At 44.3% G+C, this 27,335-nt stretch overlaps 1 protein-coding gene across 1 annotated transcript; it reads left to right on the top strand.

Moving 5' to 3' along the window:
* Positions 1-8,093: 8,093 nt before the first annotated feature.
* Positions 8,094-14,667, top strand: LOC118937410 (uncharacterized). Its single transcript, XM_090189078.1, has 3 exons — positions 8,094-8,637; positions 8,863-9,319; positions 14,618-14,667. Exons 1-3 carry the CDS (start codon positions 8,176-8,178, stop codon positions 14,665-14,667), a joined length of 969 nt encoding a protein of 322 aa, XP_090045204.1. The 5' UTR covers positions 8,094-8,175.
* Positions 14,668-27,335: the final 12,668 nt, after the last annotated feature.

A 27,335-nucleotide genomic window follows, 5' to 3' on the forward strand; every position in this document is an offset into this window, starting at 1 on the left:
ATCAAATTAAATGTTTTTTGTCACATGCGCCGAATACATACATACTTACAGAGAAATGCTTATTTACAAGCGCTTAACCAACAAGCATTAAGAAGTTAAGAAAACATTATTGTGAAGTAAAAAATATATATAAAACAAAAGTAACAAATAATTAAACAGCAGCAGTAAAATAACAATAGTGAGGCTATATACAGGGGGGTACTGGTACAGAGTCAATGTGTGGGGGCACTGGTTCGTCGAGGTAATTGAGGTAATATGTACATGTAGGTAGAGTTAAAGTGTCTATGCATTGATAATAAACGGAGAGTAGCAGCAGAGTAAAAGAGGGGTCTGGTGGCCATTTGATTAGCTGTTCAGGAGTCTTATGGCTTGGGGGTAGAAGCTGTTACGAAGCCTTTTGGACCTAGACTTCGCGCTCCGGTACCACTTGCCATGCGGTAGCAGAGAGAACAGTCTATGACTAGGGTGACGGGAGTCTTTGACAATGTTTTAGGGCCTTCCTCTGACACCGCCTGGTAAAGAGGTCCTGGATGGCCCCAGTGATGTACTGGGCCGTACGCACTACCCTCTGTAGTGCCTTGCGTTCGGAGGCCAAGCAGTTACCATACCAGGCAGTGATGCAACCAGTGATGTTCTTGATGATGCAGCTGTAGAACCTTTTGAGGTTCTGAGGACCCATGCCAAAATTTGGCTTTGTTGTGCCCTCTTAACAACTGTCTTTGTGTGTTTGGACCATGATAGATTGTTGGTGATGTGGACACCAAGGAACTTGAAGCTCTCAACCTGCTCCACTACAGCACTGTCGATAAGAATGGGGGCGTGCTCGGTTCTCCTTTTCCTGTAGTCCACAATCATGTCTTTTGTCTTGATTATGTTGAGGGAGATGCACCACATGGCCAGGTCTCTGACCTCCTTCCTATAGGCTGTCGTTGTCGGTGATCAGGCCTACCACTGTTGTGCCATCAGCAAACTTGATGATGGTTTTGGAGTCGTGCCTGGCCATGCAGTAATGAGTGAACAGGGGGTACAGGAGGGGACTGAGCACCTGGGGGCAGCCCGTCCGGAAGTCCAGGATCCACTTGCAGAGGGATGTGTTTAGTCCCAGGGTCCTTAGCTTAGTGATGAGCTTTGAGGTCACTATGGTGTTGAAGGCTGAGCTGTAGTCAATTAATAGCATTCTCACATATGTGTTCCTTTTGTCCAGGTGGGAAAAGGCAGTGATGAGTGCAATAGAAATTGCATCATCTGTGTATCTGTTGGAGCGGCATGCAAATTGGAGTGAGTCTAAGGTTTCTGGGATAATGGTGTTGATGACCAGCCTTTCAAATCACATCATGGCTACAGATGTGAGTGCTACGGGTACGTAGTCATTTAGGCAGGTTACCTTAGTTTTCTTGGGCACTTGGACTATGGTGGTCTGCTTGAAACATGTTGGTAGTAAAGACTCAGTCAGGGACAGGTTGAAAATGTCAGTGAAGACACTAGCCAGTTGGTCAGCGCATGCTCGGAGTAAACGTCCTGCTAATCCGTCTGGCCCTACGGCCTTGTGAATGTTGACATATTTAAAGGTGTTACTCACATCGGCTACTGAAAGCATGATCACACAGTCGTCCGGAACAGCTGATGCTCTCATGCATGTTTCAGTGTTATTTCCCTCAAAATGAGCATTGGAGTAATTTAGCTTGGTTGGTAGGCTCATGTCACTGGGCAGCTCGCAGCTGTGCTTCCCTTTGTAGTCTGTAATATCAAATCAAATCTAATTTATTTATATAGCCCTTCGTACATCAGCTGATATCTCAAAGTGCTGTACAGAAACCCAGCCTAAAACCCCAAACAGCAAGCAATGCAGGTGTAGAAGCACGATGGCTAGGAAAAACTCCCTAGAAAGGCCAAAACCTAGGAAAAACCTAGAGAGGAACCAGGCTATGTGGGGTGGCCAGGCTATGTGGAGATTTTAACAGAACATGGCCAAGATGTTCAAATGTTCATAGATGACCAGCAGGGTCAAATAATAATAATCACAGTGGCTGTTGAGGTTGCAACAGGTCAACACCTTAGGAGTAAATTGCAGTTGGCTTTTCATAGCCAGTCATTCAGAGTATATCTATCGCTCCTGCTGTCCCTAGAGAGTTGAAAACAGCAGGTCTGGGACAGGTAGCACGTCCGATGAACAGGTCAGGGTTCCTTAACAGCAGGCAGACAAGTTGAAACTGGAGCAGCAGCAGGGCCAGGTGGTCTGGGGACAGCAAGGAGTCATCAGGCCAGGTAGTCCTGAGGCATGGTCCTAGGGCTCAGGTCCTCCGAGAGAGATAAAGAAAGAAAGAGAGAAATAGAGAAAAAGAGACACATAAACTACTGCAGCATAAACACTGGAGGCTGAGACAAGAGGGGTCGGGAGACACTGTAGCCCCGTTCGACAATACCCCCGGACAGGGCCAAACAGGCAGGATATAACCCCACCCACTTTGCCAAAGGACAGCACCAAACCACTAGAGGGATATCAACAGACCACCAACTTACCCTCCTGAGACAGGCTGAGTATAGCACACAAAGATCTCTGCCATGGCACAGCCCAAGGGGGAGCGCCAACCCGGACAGGAAGATCACGTCAGTGACTCAACCCACTCAAGTGACGCACCCCTCCTAGGGATGGCATGGAAGAGCACCAGTAAGCCAGTGACTCAGCCCCTGTAGTAGGGTTAGAGGCAGAGAATCCCAGTGGAGAGAGGGGAACCGGCCAGGCAGAGACAGCAAGGGTGGTTTGTTGCTCCAGTGCCTTTCCGTTCACCTTCACACTCCTGGGCAAAACTACACTCAATCATATGACCTACTGAAGAGATGCGTCTTCAATAAAGACTTAAAGGTTGAGACAGAGTCTGCGTCTCTCACATGGGTAGGCAGACCATTCCATAAAAATGGAGCTCTATAGGAGAAAGCCCTGCCTCCAGCTTTTTGCTTAGAAATTCTAGGGACAGTAAGGAGGCCTGAGTCTTGTGACCGTAGCGTATGTGTAAGTATGTACAGCAGGATTAAATCGGAAAGATAAGTAGGTACAAGCCCATGTAATGCTTTGTAGGTTAGCAGTAAAACCTTGAAATCAGCCCTTGCCTTAATGTTTGGGCTAGGGGGCAGCATTGGGAAGTTTTGATGAAAAGCGTGCCCGGAGTAAACTGCCTGTTGCTCAGGTCCAGAATCTATGATATGCATATAATGTGTAGATTTGGATAGAAAACATAATGTTTCCAAAACTGTTAAAATAATGTCTGTGAGTATAACAGAACTCCTATAGCAGGCAAAAACCTGACAAAAATTCAACCAGGAAGTGGAAAAATGTATTTTTGTATTTTCCATGTGAGATCTCTAGGAGGAAGGTCACTTCCCAATGCTTCCAGCAGATGTCAACAGTCTTTAGAAGTTGTTTTCATACTTCTTCTGTGAACGGGGGTCGAGTAAGACCAGTTTGAGGAAGTGACACGCTAAAAGACATAAGATATTTTCAGCGTGGGAACGTGAATGCTCGCCACTCGCTATTTTTACTCTGTAATGATGACAAACATTTATTTTGGAACTGGGAGTCTTCCGAGTGCATTCCGCCGAAGATCAGCAAAGGTAAGAGAAGATTTATAACCTTGATCGAACCAAACATACATGTATTGTGTAACATGTTGTCCCGACAGTGTCATCTGATGAAGAATATACATTTTATCTCTATTTCTGCTTTTTGTGACAACTCTGCTTGGTTGGAAAATGCCTGTATGCTTTACTGTGAGTAGGCGCTGTCCTAACATAATGACATGTTGTGCTTTCGTCGAAAAGCCGTTTTGAAATCGGACACTGTGGTTATATTAACAAGAAGTAAAGCTTTAATTTGGTGTATTGCACTTGTGATAGTATGAAAGTTAAATATTTCTAATAATTTAATTTGAATTTGGCACTCTAGCATTTCACTGGCTGTTGTCGAGGTGGGACGCTGGCGCCCCACTGAACTGCGCTGTCCAAATTATAGTAGCTATTACAGTGAAATAATACCATGCTATTGTTTGAGGAGAGTGCACAATTTTGAACATGAAAAGTTATTAATTAACAAATTAGGCACATTTGGGCAGTCTTGATACAAAATGTTGAACCGAAATGCAATGTTTCATTGGATCAGTCTAAAGCTTTTCACATACACTGCTGCCATCTAGTGGCAAAAATCTAAATTGCAGCTATGCTGGAATAATACATGATGGCCTTTCTCTTGCATTTCAAAGATGATGGTACAAAAAAATACAAAGAATGGTTGTTTCTTTCTTTGTATTATCTTTTACCAGATCTATAGTATTATATTCTCCTACATTCCTTTCACATTTACACAAACTTCAAAGTGTTTCCTTTCAAATGGTACCAAGAATATGCATATCTTTGCTTCAGGGTCTGAGTTACAGGCAGTTAGATTTGGGTATGGAGATGGAGATTATATAAGCCGGATATAGATATAATTTTAGGTGAAAATTGAAAAAAAGGGTTGGATCCTTTAAGAAGTTATTAACTGCTGATAGGTACTTATCAAAGTGGGAGGCCGTTCCCTCTAATACCACACACTCTTAATTAAGAGGAACTAGAAACGCAACTCGAAACTCATTTCACAAGGGAGTCCATGGTGAGTACCTTTACACCAGAGTTTTGAGGGGCGGTGGAGACCAGAGTATTGACTGGGCTGGAGACCAAAGTAGTGAGGGGGATGGAGACTAGAGTATCGGGGGGGGGGGGGGGGACCAAAGAATTGAGGGCGGGCAGAGACCAGAATATTGAGATTAGGAGACAGGTCAACATCTACAACCTCCACAGCACAGGAAGGAGACAGGCCAACATCTACAACCTCCACATCACAGGAAGGAGACAGGCCAACCTCTACAACCTCCACAGCACAGGAAGGAGACAGGCCAACCTCTACAACCTCCAAGGCAAAGGAAGGAGACAGGTCAACATCTACAACCTCCACAGCACAGGAAGGAGACAGGCCAACCTCTACAACCTCCACATCACAGGAAGGAGACAGGCCAACCTCTACAACCTCCACAGCACAGGAAGGAGACAGGCCAACCTCTACAGCCTCTACAGCACAGGAAGGAGACAGGCCAACCTCTACAACCTCTACAGCACAGGAAGGAGACAGGCCAACATCTACAACCCCCACCGCACAGGAAGGAGACAGGCCAACATCTACAGCCTCCACAGCACAGGAAGGAGACAGGCCAACATCTACAACCTCCACAGCACAGGAAGGAGACAGGCCAACATCTACAACCTCCACCACACAGGAAGGAGACAGGCAGCCAGTGGAATACTATACAGCCCCCTTCGACTGCAGCCCCTACAACCTCCACCATACAGGGAGGAAACAGGCCAACATCTACAACCTCCACCACACAGGAAGGAGACAGGCAGCCAGTGGAATACTATACAGCCCCCTTCGACTGCAGCCCCTACAACCTCCACCATACAGGGAGGAAACAGGCCAACATCTACAACCTCCACCACACAGGAAGGAGACAGGCAGCCAGTGGAATACTATACAGCCCCCTTCGACTGCAGCCCCTACAACCTCCACCATACAGGGAGGAAACGGGACAAGCAGCAGCACCACCCATCCTGAAGTAGAAAATGGAGTTATCACCGTTTACAATCTTAATATTTACAAGATATCTGTCCTATGTTCTCATATAACCAGCTCTATGTTCCCTGAACTTCCCAGATCTGTAGCCCCTGGAACTACTGTAACTCCCCCTGGAACTACTGTAACAAAAATATGAATGGAGTTGGGAAAAGCACAAACCAAGACACAACAGCTGTGGTGTTCACATTGCAATACTGAACATGTTCATGCTGTTCATTTTGATACGTCTCTGAAATTAAAGGCATCATTTTCGTATTGGACTTATAATGCAGTGATAACCACATTTAGCTGCTTCCAATTAATGTCTATCATACCAAAATATAACCCACAGACACGGACCTTACTGAAAATCATCATTAGACTGTGTCACCCCAAAGTGGCCAAATATGTGAAATGTGGCCCTCTGGTCCATGAACTAGATGTGACTGGTCATCAACTGAAACATTGTAATAATATTCACCATGAACTAGATGTGACTAGTTATCAACTGAAACATTGTAATAATATTCACCATGAACTAGATGTGATTGGTTATCAACTGAAACATTGTAATAATATTCACCATGAACTAGATGTGATTGGTTATCAACTGAAACATTGTAATAATATTCACCATGAACTAGATGTGATTGGTTATCAACTGAAACATTGTAATAACTAGTAACTCACCTCAAAACTCATTTCAAAAAGGAGGTCATGGTGGGAACCTTTCATTATTTACTTTTTATTGATTGAAAAAAGTCCCCAGAATGTTGAGGGGGGTTGTTGAGTGGGGTGGGGGGGCAATGTTTTGGGGAAGGAGCTGGGGACCATAGAATTGAGGGGGGGGGGGGGAGACTAGAGTATTGACCACGTTGATGCTGTTCATTTTGATAAGTCTCTGAAATTAAAGGCATCATTTTCTTATTTAACAAGTTGTTCATCTGTAAAATGCAGCGTGTACACTCTAAAAGGTGCATTGCTATGCACAAAACAACAGATTTTAAAACAGAATGCATCTGCAGTTGAATTGTGTTTATCAGAAGTGTAACCAGACTAGTAGAAGTCTACCAGGAACTAACATCACCACTCTGTTCATCTTGGGAGAGGAAAGTAGACAGGAGGGTAGTCAGGGGACGCTGTAGAAACTAAAATGGGAAAACTATGAAGTTGAGCGAAGTTCAATCTCGTGTTTCTCTTCATAGGTGGAAATGTCTTCTGTGTGGCAGCTGCACACCCACTTACACTCGCAGCTTAGAGGGAACATTGCTGGCCACCTGTTCACTCACATATCAGTAGAATTCACATGGGATAGGGAGGTTAACTATGGTGATTCAGGGGAAATTCTAGCTGCAATATCCCATCAAATCAAATGAAGAGAATGTATTGCTCACATACACATGTTTAGCAAATGTTATTGTGGGTGTAGTGAAATGCATGTGTTTCTAGCTCCAGCAGTGCAGTAATATCTAACAATTCACAACAATATTCACAATACACACATCTAAAAGTAAAATAATGTAATTAAGGAAAATATAAATATTAGGACGAGCAATATCAGAGTGGCATTGACTAAAATACAGTAGAATAGAATACAGTATATACATATGAGTTTAGTAAGTAAAGCAGTATGTAAACATGATTAAAGTGACCAGTGTTCCATTATTAAAGTGACCAGTGTTCCATTATTAAAGTGACCAGTGTTCCATTATTAAAGTGACCAGTGTTCCATTATTAAAGTGACCAGTGTTCCATTATTAAAGGGACCAGTGTTCCATGATTAAAGTGACCAGTGTTCCATTATTAAAGTGACCAGTGTTCCATTATTAAAGTGACCAGTGTTCCATTATTAAAGTGACCAGTGTTCCATTATTAAAGTGACCAGTGTTCCATTATTAAAGTGACCAGTGTTCCATTATTAAAGTGACCAGTGTTCCATTATTAAAGTGACCAGTGTTCCATTATTAAAGTGACCAGTGTTCCATTATTAAAGTGACCAGTGTTCCATTATTAAAGTGACCAGTGTTCCATTATTAAAGTGACCAGTGTTCCATTATTAAAGTGACTAGTGTTCCAAGTCTATGTAAATGGGGCAGCAGCCTCTAAGGTGCAGGGTTGAGTAACCGGGTGGAGGTCGGTTAGTGAAGGCTTTTTAACAGTCTGATGGCCTTGAGATAGAAGCTGTTTTTCAGTCTCTCGGTCCCGGCTTTGATGCACCTGTACTGACCTCACCTTCTGGATGATAGCGGGGTGAACAGGCAGTGACTCGGGTGGTTGTTGTCCTTGATGATCTTTTTGGCCTTCCTGTGACATCGGGTGCTTCCGGTGTCCTGGAGGACAGGTAGTTTGCCCCCGGTGATGCGTTGGGCAGCCTGGATTAGTATGCATAAATGCACCCTGGGTTTTGAAGGAGGGTGGAGACCAAAGTATTGAGGGGGTGGAGACCAGAGTAACCAGACTAGCAGAGATGTACCAGCAACTAACATCGCCACTCTGTTCATCTGGAGAGAGGAAAGTAGACAGAAAATCTGATCACGATGGATTACATCAAGCCAGCATTTGACATTCTGTTCGAACAAGTGAGAAAATCAGGCAGTTTTTACATGACCTTCTTTGCTCTTTTTCTGTACCACATTATGTTTGATGACCACTTAAAATGCTCTTGTGAAGATGGAGTTAAAACAGGGGTTACCCCTGAACACTGTATCTACTACATGGTGTTTCCAGCTGTGATCTTGATTTTCTTGGCTCTCTGGATGGACAGAGAGTTTCAACGAGTCTTGAGAATGACATGCAGATGCAGATGTGATTTGTGTGGAAGACTGTTGGGAATCTTCATTAAGGCAGTCTCTAAAGGGTTGCTGTGGGTTGTGTGTGTGCTTTTTGATGGAGACTGGTACGTGTGCTATGAAAGTCCAGAGAGTCCCTGTGGACACACTAATACCCCAATCTACCAAGAGGACCTAGAAAAGCAAACTAATATCAAAAGGTTCTCCATGGTAAGTACCTTTAATTATGCAATTGTCATTGATTTTTTACTATGGAGGCGGAGTGGAGACCAGAGTAATGGAGGGGGGGGGCAGAGTATTGAGGGGGGTGGAGACCGGAGTATTGAGGGGGGGTGGAGACCAGAGTATTGCGGGGGGGTGGAGACCAGAGTATTGAGGGGGGTGGAGACCTGGGGTGCGTTCAGTTTGCTTGAACATTTGCTAATTCTGTTTCAGGTTTACGGCTCAGGACTGGTTCTGTTTCTACTTGTTGGGAATTCCATTCTGACTGCAGTACCTTGGAGGGATATCTGTTGTAGATCTTGCAAGGTCAGACCTTATCACAGGGAACTTTTTGAGGAGAATATTTGGGAAGAGACAGAAATTCTTATTGAAAAAGACTTAAAGAGAACAGCTCAGGAGAGTGTAGTTATTAAAAGCAGAGAACTACTACAGCCCCTTCAAAATGCAGCCCATAGAAACATACAGGGAGGCGGCACCACCCATCCTGAGGTGGAAGACAGAGTGATCACCCTGAACAACCTTCATTTTAACATTATATCTGATCTAGATAATGTTATAATTGATAAAATTAACACTATGTACCAGAACCCGAACCCCACCCCCACCCCCCACACCACCACCCCCACCCCCCTCACCCCCACCACCACCACCCCCCCCACCCCCACCCCCCGCACCACCACCCCCACCCCCCTCACCCCCACCACCACCACCCCCCCCACCCCCACCACCCCCACCACCACCACCCCCCCACCCCCACCACCCCCACCCCCACCCCCACCACCCCCACCACCACCACCACCCCCCCCCACCCCCACCACCCCCACCACCACCACCCCCCCCACCCCCACCACCCCCACCACCACCACCCCCCCCACCCCCACCACCCCCACCACCACCCCCCCCACCCCAACCCCCACCACCCCCACCACCACCACCCCCCCCACTCCCACCACCCCCACCACCACCACCCCCCCCACCCCCACCACCACCCCCCCCACCCCCACCCCCACCACCCCCACCACGCCCACCCACCACCCCCCCCACCCCCACCACCCCCACCCCCACCACCCCCACCACCACCCCCACCCCCACCACCCCCACTACCCCCACCACCACCACCACCACCCCCCCCACCACCCCCACCCCCACCACCCCCACCCCCCCCACCACCCCCACCCCCACCACCCCCACCACCACCCCCACCCCCACCACCCCCACTACCCCCACCACCACCACCACCCCCCCCACCCCCACCACCCCCACCACCACCACCCCCACCCCCCCCACCACCACCACCCCCCCACCCCCACCACCCCCACCCCCACCACCCCCCCCACCACCCCCACCCCCACCACCCCCCCCACCCCCCCCACCCCCACCACCCCCACCCCCCCCACCACCACCACCCCCCCACCCCCACCACCCCCACCCCCACCCCCACCACCCCCACCCCCACCCCCCCCCCCACCACCCCCACCCCCACCACCACCACCACCCCCCCCACCCCCCCCACCCCCACCACCCCCACCCCCACCACCCCCACCACCCCCACCCCCCCCACCCCCACCCCCCCCACCACCCCCACCACCCCCACCCCCCCACTATAAACAATATAACCTTCATTAATGAATATGTGTTAATATAACCAGTGAATTATTGTTTTTGTTCTTGATGCTAAAATTCATATGTTGTTACTATTGATTGTGTTCTGTCTTTATGTCTACCTTCAACAAACAATTAAAAATATATAATAATACTAACAATCTGTATCTCCTCCTGTCTTCTATGTACAACAGCTGTGGTGTTCACTTTGTAATTCTATACATGCTGTTCATGTTGAGAATCTCTAAAATAAAAATAATAGTTGTATTTTTTCCTGTACAGCCTTGATTGACCAATTAATAACTGAACACATTTGTATAATAATGTTACAACACCACTGTTGATCGCTGTTTCTTCTCCATCACTGTCGTCAGAAGACTCTACAATGTCTTCTTCAATGAAAATGTTTTTTCCTGAATCAGGGATTTCCTCATCATCTGATTCATGTTCAGTCAGAGAGAGTCTGCGTGGCACGATGGTCCTCCAGAAAGTTGTTCATCACAACTTTTTCCGAATGACCTTTGTCGATAGCGCCGGATGAATTCAGGGCAGCAATGTTATTGAGAGCAGTAGCAACATATTTGCAGTTCTCCATAGCTAACATTATATCTTTAGGAATAACTGCAGTAGAAAGGATTATCTACGCATAACGAGCAGCTCATTTTATAGACACAAGATGCTACACCGCAGACCAATCTAAAACTCATCTCTTGGCATGTCCAGTCCACTCATTATCTCAGCCTATCATGGCTAGCAGGAAAGTTCCTGTCAATTTCTTTGGCTAAACCGGCTCGTAATTTTTTTCATGTTTTTTTTTTTCCACCACTTTTTTCTCCCCAATTTCATGGTGTCCAATTGGTTGTTACAGTCTTGTCTAATCGCTGCAACTCGCGTACGGACTCGGGAGAGGCGAAGGTCGAGAGAAATGCGTCCTCCGAAACACAACCCAACCAAGCCGCACTGCTTCTTGACACAATGCCCATCCGACCCTGAAGCCAGCCAGCCACACCAATGTCTCGGAGGAAACACTGTACACCTGGCGACCATGTCAGCGTGCACTGCGGCCCACCACAGGAGTCGCTAGTGCGCGATGAGCCAAGGATATCCCTGCCGGCCAAACCCTCCCCTAACACGGACGACGCTGGGCCAATTGTGCGCCACCCCATGGGTCTCCCGGTCACGGCCGGCTGCGACAGAGCCTGTACTCGAACCCAGAATCTCTAGTGGCAGAGCTAGCATTACGATAGACCACTGCGCCACTCGGGAGGTCCCTTAGGCTTGTTATTTAACAACTTCATTCGTATTTACAGATAACATTAAAGTTTGTTAATAAGGCACATGAAAGTTCACATGTTCAAGAAGGCATTTCCGCCAAAAAACGCATTTTGATAAAAAAAAAGTTTTCACGTTCAAAAGCTCTCCTTATTGATTAAGTGACTTGTGACATACGCCTAGTTTCCTGATACGGGTCACATATGGACTTACTCTATTACCAAATTGGGGTCTCTCCTGTATACCACCCAAACCTTGTCACAACACAACTGATTGGATCAAAACGCATTAAGAAGGAACGAAATTCCACAAATTTACTTTTACCAAGGCACACATGTTAACTGAAATGCATGACGCTGGTTGAGAGAATGCCTAGAGTGTGCAAAGCTATAATCAAGGCAAAGGGTGGCAACTTTGAAGAATCTCCAATTTAAAATATATTTTGATTAGTTTAACACATTTTAGGTTACAACATGTATGTGTTATTTTATAGTTTTGATGTTTTTATTCTACAATGTAGGAAATAGTACAAATAAAGAAAAACCCTGGAATGAGTAGGTGTGTCCAAACTTTAAAAATCCTAAGCAATCTACACACATCATAATGACAAAGCGAAAACAGGTTTTTATAAATGTTTGCGAATGTATTACAAATAAAACTACTATACTTATTTACATAAGTATTTTTATTTTACCTTTATTTAACTAGGCAAGTCAGTTAAGAACAAATTCTTATTTTCAATGACGGCCTAGGAACAGTGGGTTAACTGCCTGTTCAGGGGCAGAACGACAGATTTGTACCTTGTCAGCTCAGGGGTTTGAACTTGCAACCTACGGAGGTTACTAGTCCAACGCTCTAACCACTAGGCTACCCTGCCGCCCCGGTATAGTATGGTATAGTTTTTATGGATATAAAGAAGAACTTTATCAAACAAAAGGACCAATTGTGATGTAACTGGGACCTTTTGGAGTGCCAACAGAATAAGATCTTCAAAGGTAAGGCATTTATTATATCACTATTTCTGACTTTCGTGTCGCACCTGCCTGAATGAAAAATGTTTTTCTTGCTTTTGTATGTGGGCGCTGTCCTCAGATAACCGCATGGTGTGCTTTCGCCGTAAAGCCTTTTTGAAATCTGATACAGCGGCTCTGCCCACTAGCCCAAAGAGGTTAATGTTGACGCTACCCATCCCGGTAGCGGGATAATTGTCATCAGCAACCGCTGAATAGCATAGCGCCACATTCAAATAATATTACTAAAAAATATTTATATTCATGAAATCACAAGTGCAATATAGGAAAACACAGCTTAGCCTTTTGTTAATCCACCTGTTGTCTCAGATTTTGAAATTATGCTTTACAGCGAAAGCAATCCAAGCGTTTGTGTAAGTTTAACGATAGCATAGCATTATGTACACTAAGCATTAAGTAGCTAGGTCACGAAAATCAGAAAAACAATCAAAAAAATGGTTTACCTTTGATGATCTTCGGATGTTTTCACTCACGAGACTCCCAGTTACACAACAAATGTTTCTTTTGTTCCATAAAGATTATTTTTATACCTAAAATACCAACGTTTGTTTGTCGCGTTATGTTCAGAAATCCACAGGAAAGAGCGGTCACGACAACGCAGAGGTATATTCCAAATCATATCCATAATGTCCACCGAAACATGACAAACATTTTTTATAATCAATCTTCAGGTTGTTTTTAAAATATATATTCGATAATATATCAACCGAGTGTGTATATTTTTCAATAACAGCGGGAGGAACAATGGCGGCTTTACTCAATTGCGCAAAACTCACTATGAGAGCCCCCACCTATCCACTTACGCAATGTGATCCTTCACGCTAATTTTTCAAAATAAAAGCCTGAAAATATGTCTAAAAACTGTTGACACCTTAGGGAAGCCAAAGAAAAAGGAATCTGGTTGATATCCCTTTAAATGGAGGATAGGCATGCATAGGAACAGAGAGGTTTCAAAATAAGAGGCACTTCCTGATTGGATTTTCCTCAGGCTTTCGCCTGCAATATCAGTTCTGTTATACTCACAGACAATATTTTTTACAGTTTTGGAAACTTTAGAGTGTTATCTATCCTAATCTGATAATTATATGCATATTCTAGTTTCTGGGGCTGAGAAATAGGCAGTTTCAAATGGGCACGTTTTTTTAGCCTAAAACGAAAATACTGCCCCCTACACGTAAAAGGTTCATGATGAGCTTGGAGGGTACTATGGTAGTCAATGAACAGCATTCTTACATAGGTATTCCTTTTGTCCAGATGGGAGGGGGCAGTGTGATGGCGATTGCATCATCTGTGGACCTGTTGGGGCGGTATGCAAAATTAAGTGGGTCTAGGGTGGCAGGTAAGGTGGAGGTGATATGATCCTTGACTAGTCTCTCAAAGCACTTCGTAGGTTTTAATAGTTACAGTTGTTACAACATCTCCAATGCAATACCTTATAAACTCACTCACCGAGTCAGCATATGGATTGATGTTGTTCTCTGAGGCTTCCTGGAACATGTCCCAGTCCGCGTGATCAAAACAATCTTGATGCGTGGATTACGATTGGTCAGACCAGCATTGAATGGTTCTAGTCACGGGTATATCCTCTTTTAGTTTCTGCCTATAACACGGTAGGAGCAAGATGGAGTCGTGGTCGGATTTGCCTAAGGGAGGGCCTCGTATGCATCGCGGAAGGTAAAGTAGCAGTGATCGAGTGTATTGCCCGCGCGTGTGCTTTAAGCAATATGCTGAAATAATTTAAGTAGCCTTGTTCCCAAAAGGTAGCCTTGTTCTCAAACCTTTGTAAAATCCGCAGCTACAATGAATGCAGCCTCAGGATATATGGTTTCCAGTTTACATAGTTCCTTGAGGGCCATCGTGGTGTTTGCTTGAGGGGGAATATACACAGCAGTGACGATAACTGACGAAAATTCTCTTGGGAGATAATACGGCCGGCATTTGATTATTAGGAATTCTAGGTCGCATGAGCAGAAGGACTTGAGTTCCTGTATGTTGTTACGATTACACCATCATTAATCAGTCATTAATCATGAAGTATACACCCCCGTCCTTCTTCTTCCCAGAGAGGTGTTTAACGCTTTCGGTGCGACGCATGAAGAAGCCTGGTGGCTGAACCGACTCCAACAACGTATCCCAAGAGAGCCATGTTTCCATGAAACAGAGAATGTTACAATCTCTGATGTCTCTCTGGATGGCAACCCTTGCTCTAATTTTGTCTACCTTGTTGTCAAGAGACTGGACATTGGCGAGTATTATACTCCGAAGTGGTGTGCGGTGTGTACACCTACGGAGCCTGACCAGGAGGCCGCTCCGTCTGCCTCTTCTGCGGCGACATTGTTTTGGGTTGGCTACTGGGATTAGATCCACTGTCCTGGGTGGTGGTCCGAACAAAGGATCAACTTCGGGAAAGTCGTATTCCTAGTCGTAATGTTGGTAAGTTGACATCGCTCTTCCCGGCTGTATGTAATAACACTTAAGATTTTCTGGGCTAACAATGTAAGAAATAATACATAAAGAAAACAAAATACTGCATAGTTTCCTAAAGACTCGAAGCGAGGTGACCATCTCTGTCGACGCCATTATGGTGTGTGTCCACAGGTTCCACAGTTGACAGTGCATGTCAGAGCAAAAACTGTGTCAGAGCTCTACGGAGTCCATAGAGAACCAAAATAGGATTGTGTCAAGAAACAGATCTGGGGAAGGGTGTCAAAATTATTTTGCAGCATTGAAGGTGCCCAAGAAAACAGTGGCTACCATCATTCTTAAATGGAAGAAGTTTGGAACCTCCAAAACTCTTCCTAGAGCTGTCCGTTTGGCCAAACTGAGCAATCGGGGAGAAGGGACTTGGTCAGGTAGGTGACCAAGAAACCGACAGAGCTCTAGAGTTCCTCTTTGGAGATGGGGGAATCTTCCAGGAGGACAACCATCTCTGCAGCACTCAAACAATCAGGTCTGTACGGTAGAGTGGCCAGACAGAAGCCACTCCGCTGTAAAAGGCACATGACAGTGTGCTTGGAGTTTGCCAAAAGGCACCTAAAGACTCTCAGACCATGAGAAACAAGATTCTCTGGTTTGATGAAACCAAGACTGAACTCTAGAGTTCTAGACATCTAGAGGAAACCTGGCACCATCCCTACTGTGAAGCATGGTTGTTGCAGCATCATGCTGTTGTGATGTTTTTCAATGTCAGGGACTGGGAGACTAGTCAGGATAGAGGCAAAGATGAAGGGAGCAAAATACAGAGAGATCCTTGATGAAAACCTTGCCCAGAGCGCTGAGGACCTCAGACTGGGCTGAAGGTTCACCTTCCAACAGGACAACGACCCCAAGCACACAGCCAAGCCAACGCAGGAATGGCTTTGGGACAAGTCTCGGAATGTCCTTGAGTGGTCCAGCCAGAGCCTGAACTTGAAACCGATTGAACATCTCTGGAGAGATCTGAATATAGCTGTGCAGCAATGCTCCACATCCAACCTGACAGAATTTGAGAGGATCTGCAGAGAATAATGGGAGAAACTCTCAAATACAGGTGTACCAAGCTTGTAGCATCATACCCAAGAAGACTCAAGGCTGTAATCGCTGGCAAAGGTGGTTCAACAAAGTACTGAGTAAAGGGTCTTATGTAAATCCAATATTTCCGATTTAAACATTTGATAAATTTGCAAACATTTCTAAAAACGTGTTTTCGCTTTGACATTAGGGGTTATTGTGTGTAGATTGATGAGAAAAATATTGTATTTAATACATTTTAAATTAAGGCTGTATAACGTAACTGTTACGGTTATCTTCGGTTGAAGGAGGAGCGGACCAAAATGCAGCGTGGTCGTGCAGCGGTCGTGGTTGAGCGTGCAGCGATACATCTTTAATAAAGATGGAACACGAACAAAACAAAACAATAAATGTAACATGAAAACCTATACAGCCTATCTGGTGACAACAAACACAGAGACAGGAACAATCACCCACGAAACACTCAAAGAATATGGCTGCCTAAATATGGTTCCCAATCAGAGACAACGATAATCACCTGCCTCTGATTGAGAACCAATTCAGACAGCCATAGACTTTGCTAGAGAACCCCACTAAGCCACAATCCCAATACCTACTAAAACCCCAAGACCAAAACACACCACAAATAAACCCATGTCACACCCTGGCCTGACCAAAATAATAAAGAAAACACAAAATACTTCGACCAGGGCGTGACAGAACCCCCCCCCCCCCCCCCCTAAGGTGCGGACTCCCGGACGCACATCAAAACAATAGGGAGGGTCCGGGTGGGCGTCTGTCCATGGTGGCGGCTCTGGCGCGGGACGTGGACCCCACTCTGTCAATGTCTTAGTCCCTCCTCGCGTCCCTGGATAGTCCACCCTCGCCGCCGACCATGGCCTAGTAGTCCTCACCCAGAATCCCACTGGACTGAGGGGCAGCTCGGGACTGAGGGGCAGCTCGGGACTGAGGGGCAGCTCGGGACTGGGGAAGCTCAGCACTGAGGGGAAGCTCAGCACTGAGGGGAAGCACAGCACTGAGGGGAAGCCCAGCACTGAGGGGAAGCCCAGCACTGAGGGGAAGCCCAGCACTGAGGGGAAGCCCAGCACTAAGAGGAAGCCCAGCACTGAGAGGAAGCTCAGCACTGAGAGGAAGCTCAGGCAGGTAGTTGGATCCGGCAGATCCTGGCTGGCTGGTGGTTATGGCAGATCCTGGCTGACTGGCAGATCTGGAAGAGTCTGGCTGACTGGCAGATCTGGAAGAGTCTGGCTGACTGGCAGATCTGGAAGAGTCTGGCTGACTGGCAGATCTGGAAGAGTCTGGCTGACTGGCGGATCCTGGCAGACTGACGGATCTGGCTGCTCCACGCTGACTGGCGGCTCTGGCTGCTCCACGCTGACTGGCGGCTCTGGCTGCTCCATGTAGACTGACAGCTCTGGCGGCTTCTTGCAGACTGGCAGCTCTGGCGGCTCCGTGCAGACTGGCAGCTCCGTGCAGACTGGCAGCTCCGTGCAGACTGGCAGCTCCTTGCAGACTGGCAGCTCCTTGCAGACTGGCAGCTCCATGCAGACTGGCAGCTCCATGCATACTGGCAGCTCTGGCTGCGCTGAAGAGGAGAAAGGCTCTGGCAGCGCTGGACAGGCGAGGCGCACTGTAGGCCTGATGCGTGGTGCTGGCACTGGTGGTACTGGGCCAAGGACACGCACAGGAAGCCTAGTGCGGGGAGCTGCTACCGGAGGGCTGGGGTGTGGAGGTGGTACTGGATAGACCAGACCGTGCAGGCGCACTGGAGCTCTTGAGCACCGAGCCTGCCCAACCTTACCCGGTTGAATGTTCCCGGTCGCCCTGCCAGTGCTACGAGGTGGAATAGCCCGCACTGGGCTATGCAGGCGAACCGGAGACACCGTGCGCAAGGCTGGTGCCTTGTAACCCGGCCCAAGGAGACGCACTGGGGACCAGATGCGTAGAGCCGGCTTCATGGCACTTGGCTCGACGCTCACTCTAGCCCGGCCGATACGCGGAGCTGGAATGTACCGCACCGGGCTATGCACCCGCACTGGAGACACCGTGCGCACCACAGCATAACATGGTGCCTGCCCGGTCTCTCTAGCCCCCCGGTAAGCACAGGGAGTTTGCGCAGGTCTCCTACCTGGCGTAGCCCTACTCCCTGTGAGCCCCCCCCCCCCCAAGACATTTTTGGGGCTGACTCTCGGGCTTCCATCCGTGTCGCCGTGCTGCCTCCTCATACCAGCGCCTCTCCGCTTTCGCCGCCTCCAGTTCTTCTTTGGGGCGGCGATATTCTCCTGGCTGAGCCCAGGGTCCTCTTCCGTCAGGGATCTCCTCCCAAGTCCAGAATTCCTTATTTTGTATCTCCTGCTGCCGCTGTTGCTTCTCCTGTTGCTCCTGCCTGTTGACACGCCGCTTGGTCCTGTTGTGGTGGGTGATTCTGTTACGGTTTTCTTCGGTTGAAGGAGGAGCGGACCAAAATGCAGCGTGGTTGATTCGATAATCTTTAATAAAGACGGAACACGAACAAAACAAAACAATAAACGTAACGTGAAAACCTATACAGCCTATCTGGTGACAACAAACACAGAGACAGGAACAATCACCCACGAAACACTCAAAGAATATGGCTGCCTAAATATGGTTCCCAATCAGAGACAACGATAATCACCTGCCTCTGATTGCGAACCAATTCAGACAGCCATAGACTTTGCTAGAGAACCCCACTAAGCCACAATCCCAATACCTACTAAAACCCACCACAAATAAACCCATGTCACACCCTGGCCTTACCAAAATAATGAAGAAAACACAAAATACTTCGACCAGGGCGTGACAGTAACACAATGTGGAAAAAGTAAAGGGGTCTGAATACTTTCCGAAGGCACTGTAGATAACTAGCTGGCAAGATGACAAAGAAGCAAATTCATTCACTTCATAATTACATACAGCCCATAGATTCATTTTTAGCTAGCTGGCTAACGTTTGCTAAATTGTTATGATTCTAGCAAGAGGGATACGTTAGTGCTCTTGCTTACTCTATTGATGTCGTTGTTAAGATAAATAAATAATGTCAGAGGTCATCAAACGAAACTAATACAGTAGAGTAAGACACAGGGAACATTATTACAATGTTTCAGTTGATAACCAGTCACATCTAGTTCATGGTGAATATTATTACAATGTTTCAGTTGATAACCAGTCACATCTAGTTCATGGTGAATATTATTACAATGATTCAGTTGATAACTAGTCACATCTAGTTCATGGTGAATATTATTACAATGTTTCAGTTGATAACCAGTCACATCTAGTTCATGGTGAATATTATTACAATGTTTCAGTTGATAACTAGTCACATCTAGTTCATGGTGAATATTATTACAATGTTTCAGTTGATAACCAATCACATTTAGTTCATGGTGAATTTTATTTCAATGTTTCAGCTGATAACCAATCACATCTAGTTCATGGACCAGAGGGTCACAATTCCCATATTTGGCCATTTTGTGGAGGCAAAGTCTATTGATGATTGGTAAAACTTTACTTGACACCCAGCATCATAACACGTTACGACATTAAAAAAATTATTTGATTAGGATCCCCATTAGCTGTAGCAAAAGCAGAAGCTTCTCTTCCTGGGGTCCACACAAAACAGGAAACATGAGACAATACAAAACATTAATAGACAAGAACAGAAGAACAGTTCAAGGACAGAACTACATAAATACTTTGTAGAATCACCTTGGGCAGTAATTACTGCTGTGAGTCTTTCTGGGTAAATCACAGAACATCCTAACACAATAACAAGGACAAAAGTCACAGAACACCCTAACACAATAACAAGGACAAAAGTCACAGAACATTCTAACACAATAACAAGGAGCAAAGTCACAGCACATTCTAACACAATAACAAGGAGCAAAGTCACAGAACATTCTAACACAATAACACGGAGCAAAGTCACAGAACATTCTAACACAATAACAAGGAGCAAAGTCACAGAACATTCTAACACAATAACACGGAGCAAAGTCACAACATCCTAACACAATAACATGGAGCAAAGTCACAACATCCTAACACAATAACAAGGAGCAAAGTCACAACATCCTAACACAATAACAAGGAGCAAAGTCACAGAACACCCTAACACAATAACAAGGAGCAAAGTCACAGAACAACCTAACATAATAACACGGAGCAAAGTCACAACATCCTAACACAATAACAAGGAGCAAAGTCACAGAACACCCTAACACAATAACATGGAGCAAAGTCACAGAACATCCTAAAACAATAATCAGGAGACAAGACGTTCATATAGTCAGTTATTTGCAGAGACACAGAGGACACAAACAATGTCCAATACAGTAGATTTTTTGGGTTTTGACACTCTTATGTAGGTGTCATAACCAGCCATAAAATAACACAATATATGTCACAACAGATTCCACTAGATGTCAACAGTCTTTAGAAAGAGTTTCAGGCTGTTTTATTGACAAATGAGGTAGAAGTCGTAGTTTTTGTAAGTGGCTCCCACTTTGGCTTGTAGTGTTTCCATGCGAGTGCACATTCTTTTTGTTTATCTCCGGTAAAGACAATAACGATTCTCCGTCTTAAATTTGATAATTTATTTACGTGTAAGGATACCTAAAGTTTGATTAGAAATGTTGTTTGACTTGTTTGGAAAAGTTTATTGGTAACGTTTGGGATTCATTTTGTATGCATTTTCATGGAGGGATACCAGTGGATTATTGACTGAAGTGCTCCAGCTAAACTGAGTTTTTATGGATATTAAAACCTGTTGTGACTAGGGGGCAGTATTTTCATTTTTGGAAAAAATAATGTTCCCAAAGTAAACGGGATATTTTGTCAGGACAAGATGCTAGAATATGCATATGATTGACAGCTTAGGATAGAAAACACTCTAACGTTTCCAAAACTGTAAAAATATTGTCTGTGAGTATAACAAAACTGATATTGCAGGCGAAAGCCTGAGGATAATCCAATCCGGAAGTGACTCATCTTTTGAAAGCTCTGCGTTCCGATGCGTCCCTATTGACCAGTGAATGGGCTATCAACCAGATTACTTTTTCTACGTATTCCCCAAGGTGTCTACAGCATTGTGACGTAGTTTTACGCCTTTATGTTGAAGAATGAGCGTAAACGACTACATTGTGTAAGTGGTCACCTGATGGCTCTCAGAGTGATTCTTGCGTAAAATACAGAGTTAGCCATTTTTCCAATCGGTCCTACTGAAAAACCAATTGTTCCGGTGGATATATTATCGAATAGATATTTGAAAAACACCTTGAGGATTGATTATAAACAACGTTTGCCATGTTTCTGTCGATATTATGGAGCTAACTTGGAATATTTTTCGGGGTTTTCGTGACCGCAATTGCCGGTCGATTTCTCATCGAAAAGTGAAGAACAAACGGAGCTATTTCGCCTACAAAAATAATATTTTTGGAAAAAAGGAACATTTGCTATCTAACTGGGAGTCTCGTGAGTGAAAACATCCGAAGCTCATCAAAGGTAAACGATTTAATTTGATTGCTTTTCTGATTTTCGTGACCAAGTTACCTGCTGCTAGCTGGACATAATGCTATGCTAGGCTATCGATAAACTTACACAAATGCTTGTCTTGCTTTGGCTGCAAGGCATATTTTGAAAATCTGAGATGACAGGGTGATTAACAAAAGGCTAAGCTGTGTTTGAATGTATTTCACTTGTGATTTCATGAATAGGAATATTTTCTAGTAATATTTATGTGCGTTGCGTTATGCTAATTAGGGTCAGTTGATGATTACGCTCCCGGACCCAGGATGGGGAGTCACTAAAGGTTAAGAAGGACCATTTGTAATGTGACTGGGACATTTTGGAGTGCCAACAGAAGAAGATCTTCAAAGGTAAGGCATATTTTATATCGCTATTTCTGACTTTCGTGTCGCACCTGCCTGGTTCAAAAATGATTTTCATGCATTTGTATGCGGGGAGCTGTCCTCAGATAATCGCACGGTATGCTTTCGCCATAAAGCCTTTTTGAAATCTGACACCACGGCTGGATTAACCTCTTGGATCTCTAGGGGCGCTATTTCATTTTTGGATAAAAAACGTTCCCGTTTTAAGCGCAATATTTTGTCACAAAAAGATGCTCGACTATGCATATTTTGGAAAGAAAACACTCCGAAGTTTCAGAATCTGCAAAGATATTGTCTGTAAGTGCCCCAGAACTCATTCTACAGGCGAAAACAAGATGATACGTCAACCAGGAAATGAGCAGAATCTCTGAAGCTCTGTTTTCCATTGTCTCCTTATATGGCTGTGATTGCTCAAGGAATGAGCCTACACTTTCTGTCGTTTCCCCAAGGTGTTTGCAGCATTGTGACGTATTTGTAGGCATATCATTGGAAGATTGACCATAAGAGACTACATTTTCCAAGTGTCCGCCTGGTGTCCCTGCGTCGAAATTGGAGCGCAAAGCCAGGTGCAATTATTTTTCCATTTGAGAGCAAGGAGAAACCAGGCTTCCACGAAGGATATATCATCGAAGAGATATGTGGAAAAACACCTTGAGGATTGATTCTAAACCACGTTTGCCATGTTTCAGTCGATATTATGGAGTTAATTTGGAAAAAAGTTAGCGTTTTGAGGGCTGAATTTTCGTTTTTTTTTTTTTTTTTTTGGTAGCCAAATGTGATGTACAAAACGGAGCTATTTCTAATACACAAAGAATCTTTTTGGAAAAACTGAGCATCTGCTATCTAACTGAGAGTCTCCTCATTGAAAACATCAGAAGTTCTTCAAAGGTAAGTTATTTTATTTGAAGGCTTTACTTGTTTTTGTGATAGTTGCCTGCTAAATGCTAACGCTAATGCTAACGCTAAATGCTACGCTAGCTAGCTACTGTTACACAAATTATTGTTTTCCTATGGTTGAAAAGCATATTTTGAAAATCTGAGATGACAGTGTTGTTAACAAAAGGCTAAGCTTGAGAGATAGCATATTTATTTCATTTCATTTGCGATTTTCATGAATAGTTAACGTTGCGTTATGGTAATGAGCTTAGGTCTATAAATAGAATCCCGGATCCGGGTTTGGTCGTCGCTAACAAGAAGTTAAGCTTTATTTTGATGTATTGCATGTGTATTTTCATGAATGTTAAATATTTACAATTCTGTATTTTGAATTTGGCCCCCCGCAATTTCACCGGATGTTGTCGAGGCGTGCCTCTAGCGGTACGCCTAGCCCAAAGAGGTTTTAATATAGATTTATGCATCAAATGTGTCAAATGTCATTAATTGGGTTATAATATGTAAAATCATATAGATATTAATATTATCATACGCTGTATGTGAACCATTTGTGAAAACTGTGGCTTTCCAGTGAAATACTAAAATCAGTCACATATTTCACAAAAACTTTCTCTATTTCTTTCTTTCTCTTTTTCTTTCTTTCTCTCTTTCTTTCTTCCTCTCTCTCGGAGGGCCTGAGCCCTAGGATCAAACCTGTTTCAACTGTTCTGCCTGAGGCTATGGAACCCTGACCTGTCACTGGACGTGCTACCTGTCCCAGACCTGCTGTTTTCAACTCTCTAGAGACAGCAGGAGCGGTAGAGATACTCTGAATGATCGGCTATGAAAAGCCAAATGACATTTACTCCTGAGTTGCACCCTCGACATCCACTGTGATTATTATTATTTGACCCTGCTGGTCATCTATGAACATTTGAACATCTTGGCCATGTTCTGTTATAATCTCCGTCCAGCACAGCCAGAAGAGAACTGGCCACGCCTCATAGTCTGGTTCCTCTCAAGGTTTCTTCCTAGGTTCCTGCCTTTCTAGGGAGTTTTTCCTAGCCACTGTGCTTCTACACCTGCATTGTTGCTGTTTGGGGTTTTAGGCTGAGTTTTTGTACAGCACTTTGAGATATCAGCTGATGTAAGAAGGGCTTTATAAGCAAAGTCTATTGATGATTGGTAACACTTTACTTGACCATCAGCATCAGAACACGTTATGACATTTAAAAAAATATTTTATTAGCATCCCCTTTATCTGCTCTTCCTGGGATCCACACAGATCATGAAACATGACTTCATACAGAACATTAATAGACAAGAACAGCTCAAAGACAGAACTACATCAATACTTTGTAGAATCACCTTTGGCAGTGATTACAGCTGTGATTCCTTCTGGGTAAGTCTCTAAGAGCTTTACACACCAGGAATGTTCAACATTTACCCATTATACTTTTCAAAATTCTTCAAGCTATGTCAAATTGGTTGTTGATCATTGCTAGGTAACCTTTTCAGGTTTTGCCATAGATTTTCAGGCAGGTTCAAGTCAAAACTATATATCGGTATTCGTCCCAGTCATCAGAAACAGAGCATTGGGGTAGGTGGTGTCTGACATCAATGTGTGCTCAATTACAGTGCCTTGCGAAAGTATTCGGCCCCCTTGAACTTTGCAACCTTTTGCCACATTTCAGGCTTCAAACATAAAGATATAAAACTGTATTTTTTTGTGAAGAATCAACAACAAGTGGGACACAATCATGAAGTGGAACGACATTTATTGGATATTTCAAACTTTTTAACAAATCAAAAACTGAAAAATTGGGCGTGCAAAATTATTCAGCCCCCTTAAGTTAATACTTTGTAGCGCCACCTTTTGCTGCGATTACAGCTGTAAGTCGCTTGGGGTATGTCTCTATCAGTTTTGCACATCGAGAGACTGAAATTTTTTCCCATTCCTCCTTGCAAAACAGCTCGAGCTCAGTGAGGTTGGATGGAGAGCATTTGTGAACAGCAGTTTTCAGTTCTTTCCACAGATTCTCGATTGGATTCAGGTCTGGACTTTGACTTGGCCATTCTAACACCTGGATATGTTTATTATTGAACCATTCCATTGTAGATTTTGCTTTATGTTTTGGATCATTGTCTTGTTGGAAGACAAATCTCCGTCCCAGTCTCAGGTCTTTTGCAGACTCCATCAGGTTTTCTTCCAGAATGGTCCTGTATTTGGCTCCATCCATCTTCCCATCAATTTTAACCATCTTCCCTGTCCCTGCTGAAGAAAAGCAGGCCCAAACCATGATTCTGCCACCACCATGTTTGACAGTGGGGATGGTGTGTTCAGCTGTGTTGCTTTTACGCCAAACATAACGTTTTGCATTGTTGCCAAAAAGTTTAATTTTGGTTTCATCTGACCAGAGCACCTTCTTCCACATGTTTGGTGTGTCTCCCAGGTGCCTTGTGGCAAACTTTAAACAACACTTTTTATGGATATCTTTAAGAAATGGCTTTCTTCTTGCCACTCTTCCATAAAGGCCAGATTTGTGCAATATACGACTGATTGTTGTCCTATGGACAGAGTCTCCCACCTCAGCTGTAGATCTCTGCAGTTCATCCAGAGTGATCATGGGCCTCTTGGCTGCATCTCTGATCAGTCTTCTCCTTGTATGAGCTGAAAGTTTAGAGGGACGGCCAGGTCTTGGTAGATTTGCAGTGGTCTGATACTCCTTCCATTTCAATATTATCGCTTGCACAGTGCTCCTTGGGATGTTTAAAGCTTGGGAAATCTTTTTGTATCCAAATCCGGCTTTAAACTTCTTTACAACAGTATCTCGGACCTGCCTGGTGTGTTCCTTGTTCTTCATGATGCTCTCTGCGCTTTTAACGGACCTCTGAGACTATCACAGTGCAGGTGCATTTATACGGAGACTTGATTACACACAGGTGGATTGTATTTATCATCATTAGTCATTTAGGTCAACATTGGATCATTCAGAGATCCTCACTGAACTTCTGGAGAGAGTTTGCTGCACTGAAAGTAAAGGGGCTGAATAATTTTGCACGCCTAATTTTTCAGTTTTTGATTTGTTAAAAAAGTTTGAAATATCCAATAAATGTCGTTCCACTTCATGATTGTGTCCCACTTGTTGTTGATTCTTCACAAAAAAATACAGTTTTATATCTTTATGTTTGAAGCCTGAAATGTGGCAAAAGGTCGCAAAGTTCAAGGGGGCCGAATACTTTCGCAAGGCACTGTACAATGATAATTCAAGATGACCAATTTCAGAAAATGTTACATAATATAAACATACTGTTGACAAGTAGGCTATGGTGTAATGGAATGTTTTGCCTTGTGTGGTAGGTTTTATGGTGTTTGACACTCTTATGTAGGTGTCATTACCAGCCATAAAATTACTACCGTGGAATTGTTGTGGAAATTACCACTATGGACTCAAAGTTAAATGAACAGATCTCTATTATCACGGCCAGAAAGGTTACAACAAACTAAATAGTCAAAGTACAAGTCTGTTAGGAGCTCTGATGGGATGCTCCCAAAGGGATGCCCTCAAACTGGGAGTCTCTGCTCTCATGGTGCAGTAAGATGATAATGACCTTGCACACATAGCTTCTAGGCGTTGGGACAAAGTAACAATGTGTTTCCTTCTTTATGCTATTCTATCAGTTCCCTTCCTGAGAGCAAGTTCACAGATCATCCTAAAACAGTAATCAGGAGACAACACGCTACATATAGTCACGCATTTGCAGAGACACAGAGGATACAAAGCATGTCCACTACAGTAGGTTTGCTGGGTTTCGACACTAGTATATGCAATCTAATATCCGCTCAGGTTATAGATGTGTCCCTGCAACCTTAAAGGTCCTACATTATGTCACCATTGCCCTTGATTCTAAGAAATGTTGTGCTGCTATTTGTGACTCAACACCTGGATTCGGTATTATCTATACAAATTTGAAATTGTGTTTTTTACATTGGTAAAAATGAGAGACTCCGAGCTACAAAATGGTATATCATACACTACAGTTGAGGAACAATGGGAAAGTAATTCTGCTTTGAATGTTGATAAACTTATGAACTCACTTTTGAGAAAAGGGCCTTTGAATGTTTTGGTACCTACTTGAGAGCTCTCCTTTGTCTACACCCATTCAGCATTATTCACACTCTCTTAAGCCAGCCCCACCCATCTCTTTAAGGATTTAAAGTATCAACGTAAATGGAATTGCTAAAATGTACTAAGTATCAAAAGTAAAAGTATAAATAATTTCAAATTCCTTAAACCAGACGTCCCAATTAAAACATTTTTTTTTAACGGATAACCAGCGGCACACTCCAACACTCAGACATAATTTACAAATGAAGCATTTGTGTTTAGTGAGTCTGTGTGGTATGTCACAAAATGATGTTGAAGCCGGAAGTTTACATACACTTAGGTTGCAGTCATTAAAACTAGTTTTTCAACCACTCCAC

The sequence above is a fragment of the Oncorhynchus mykiss genome, chromosome 11, assembly GCF_057628025.1.
Source record: "Oncorhynchus mykiss isolate SJ-2025 chromosome 11, ASM5762802v1, whole genome shotgun sequence".
In the NCBI taxonomy this organism is placed as follows: Eukaryota; Metazoa; Chordata; class Actinopteri; order Salmoniformes; family Salmonidae; genus Oncorhynchus; species Oncorhynchus mykiss.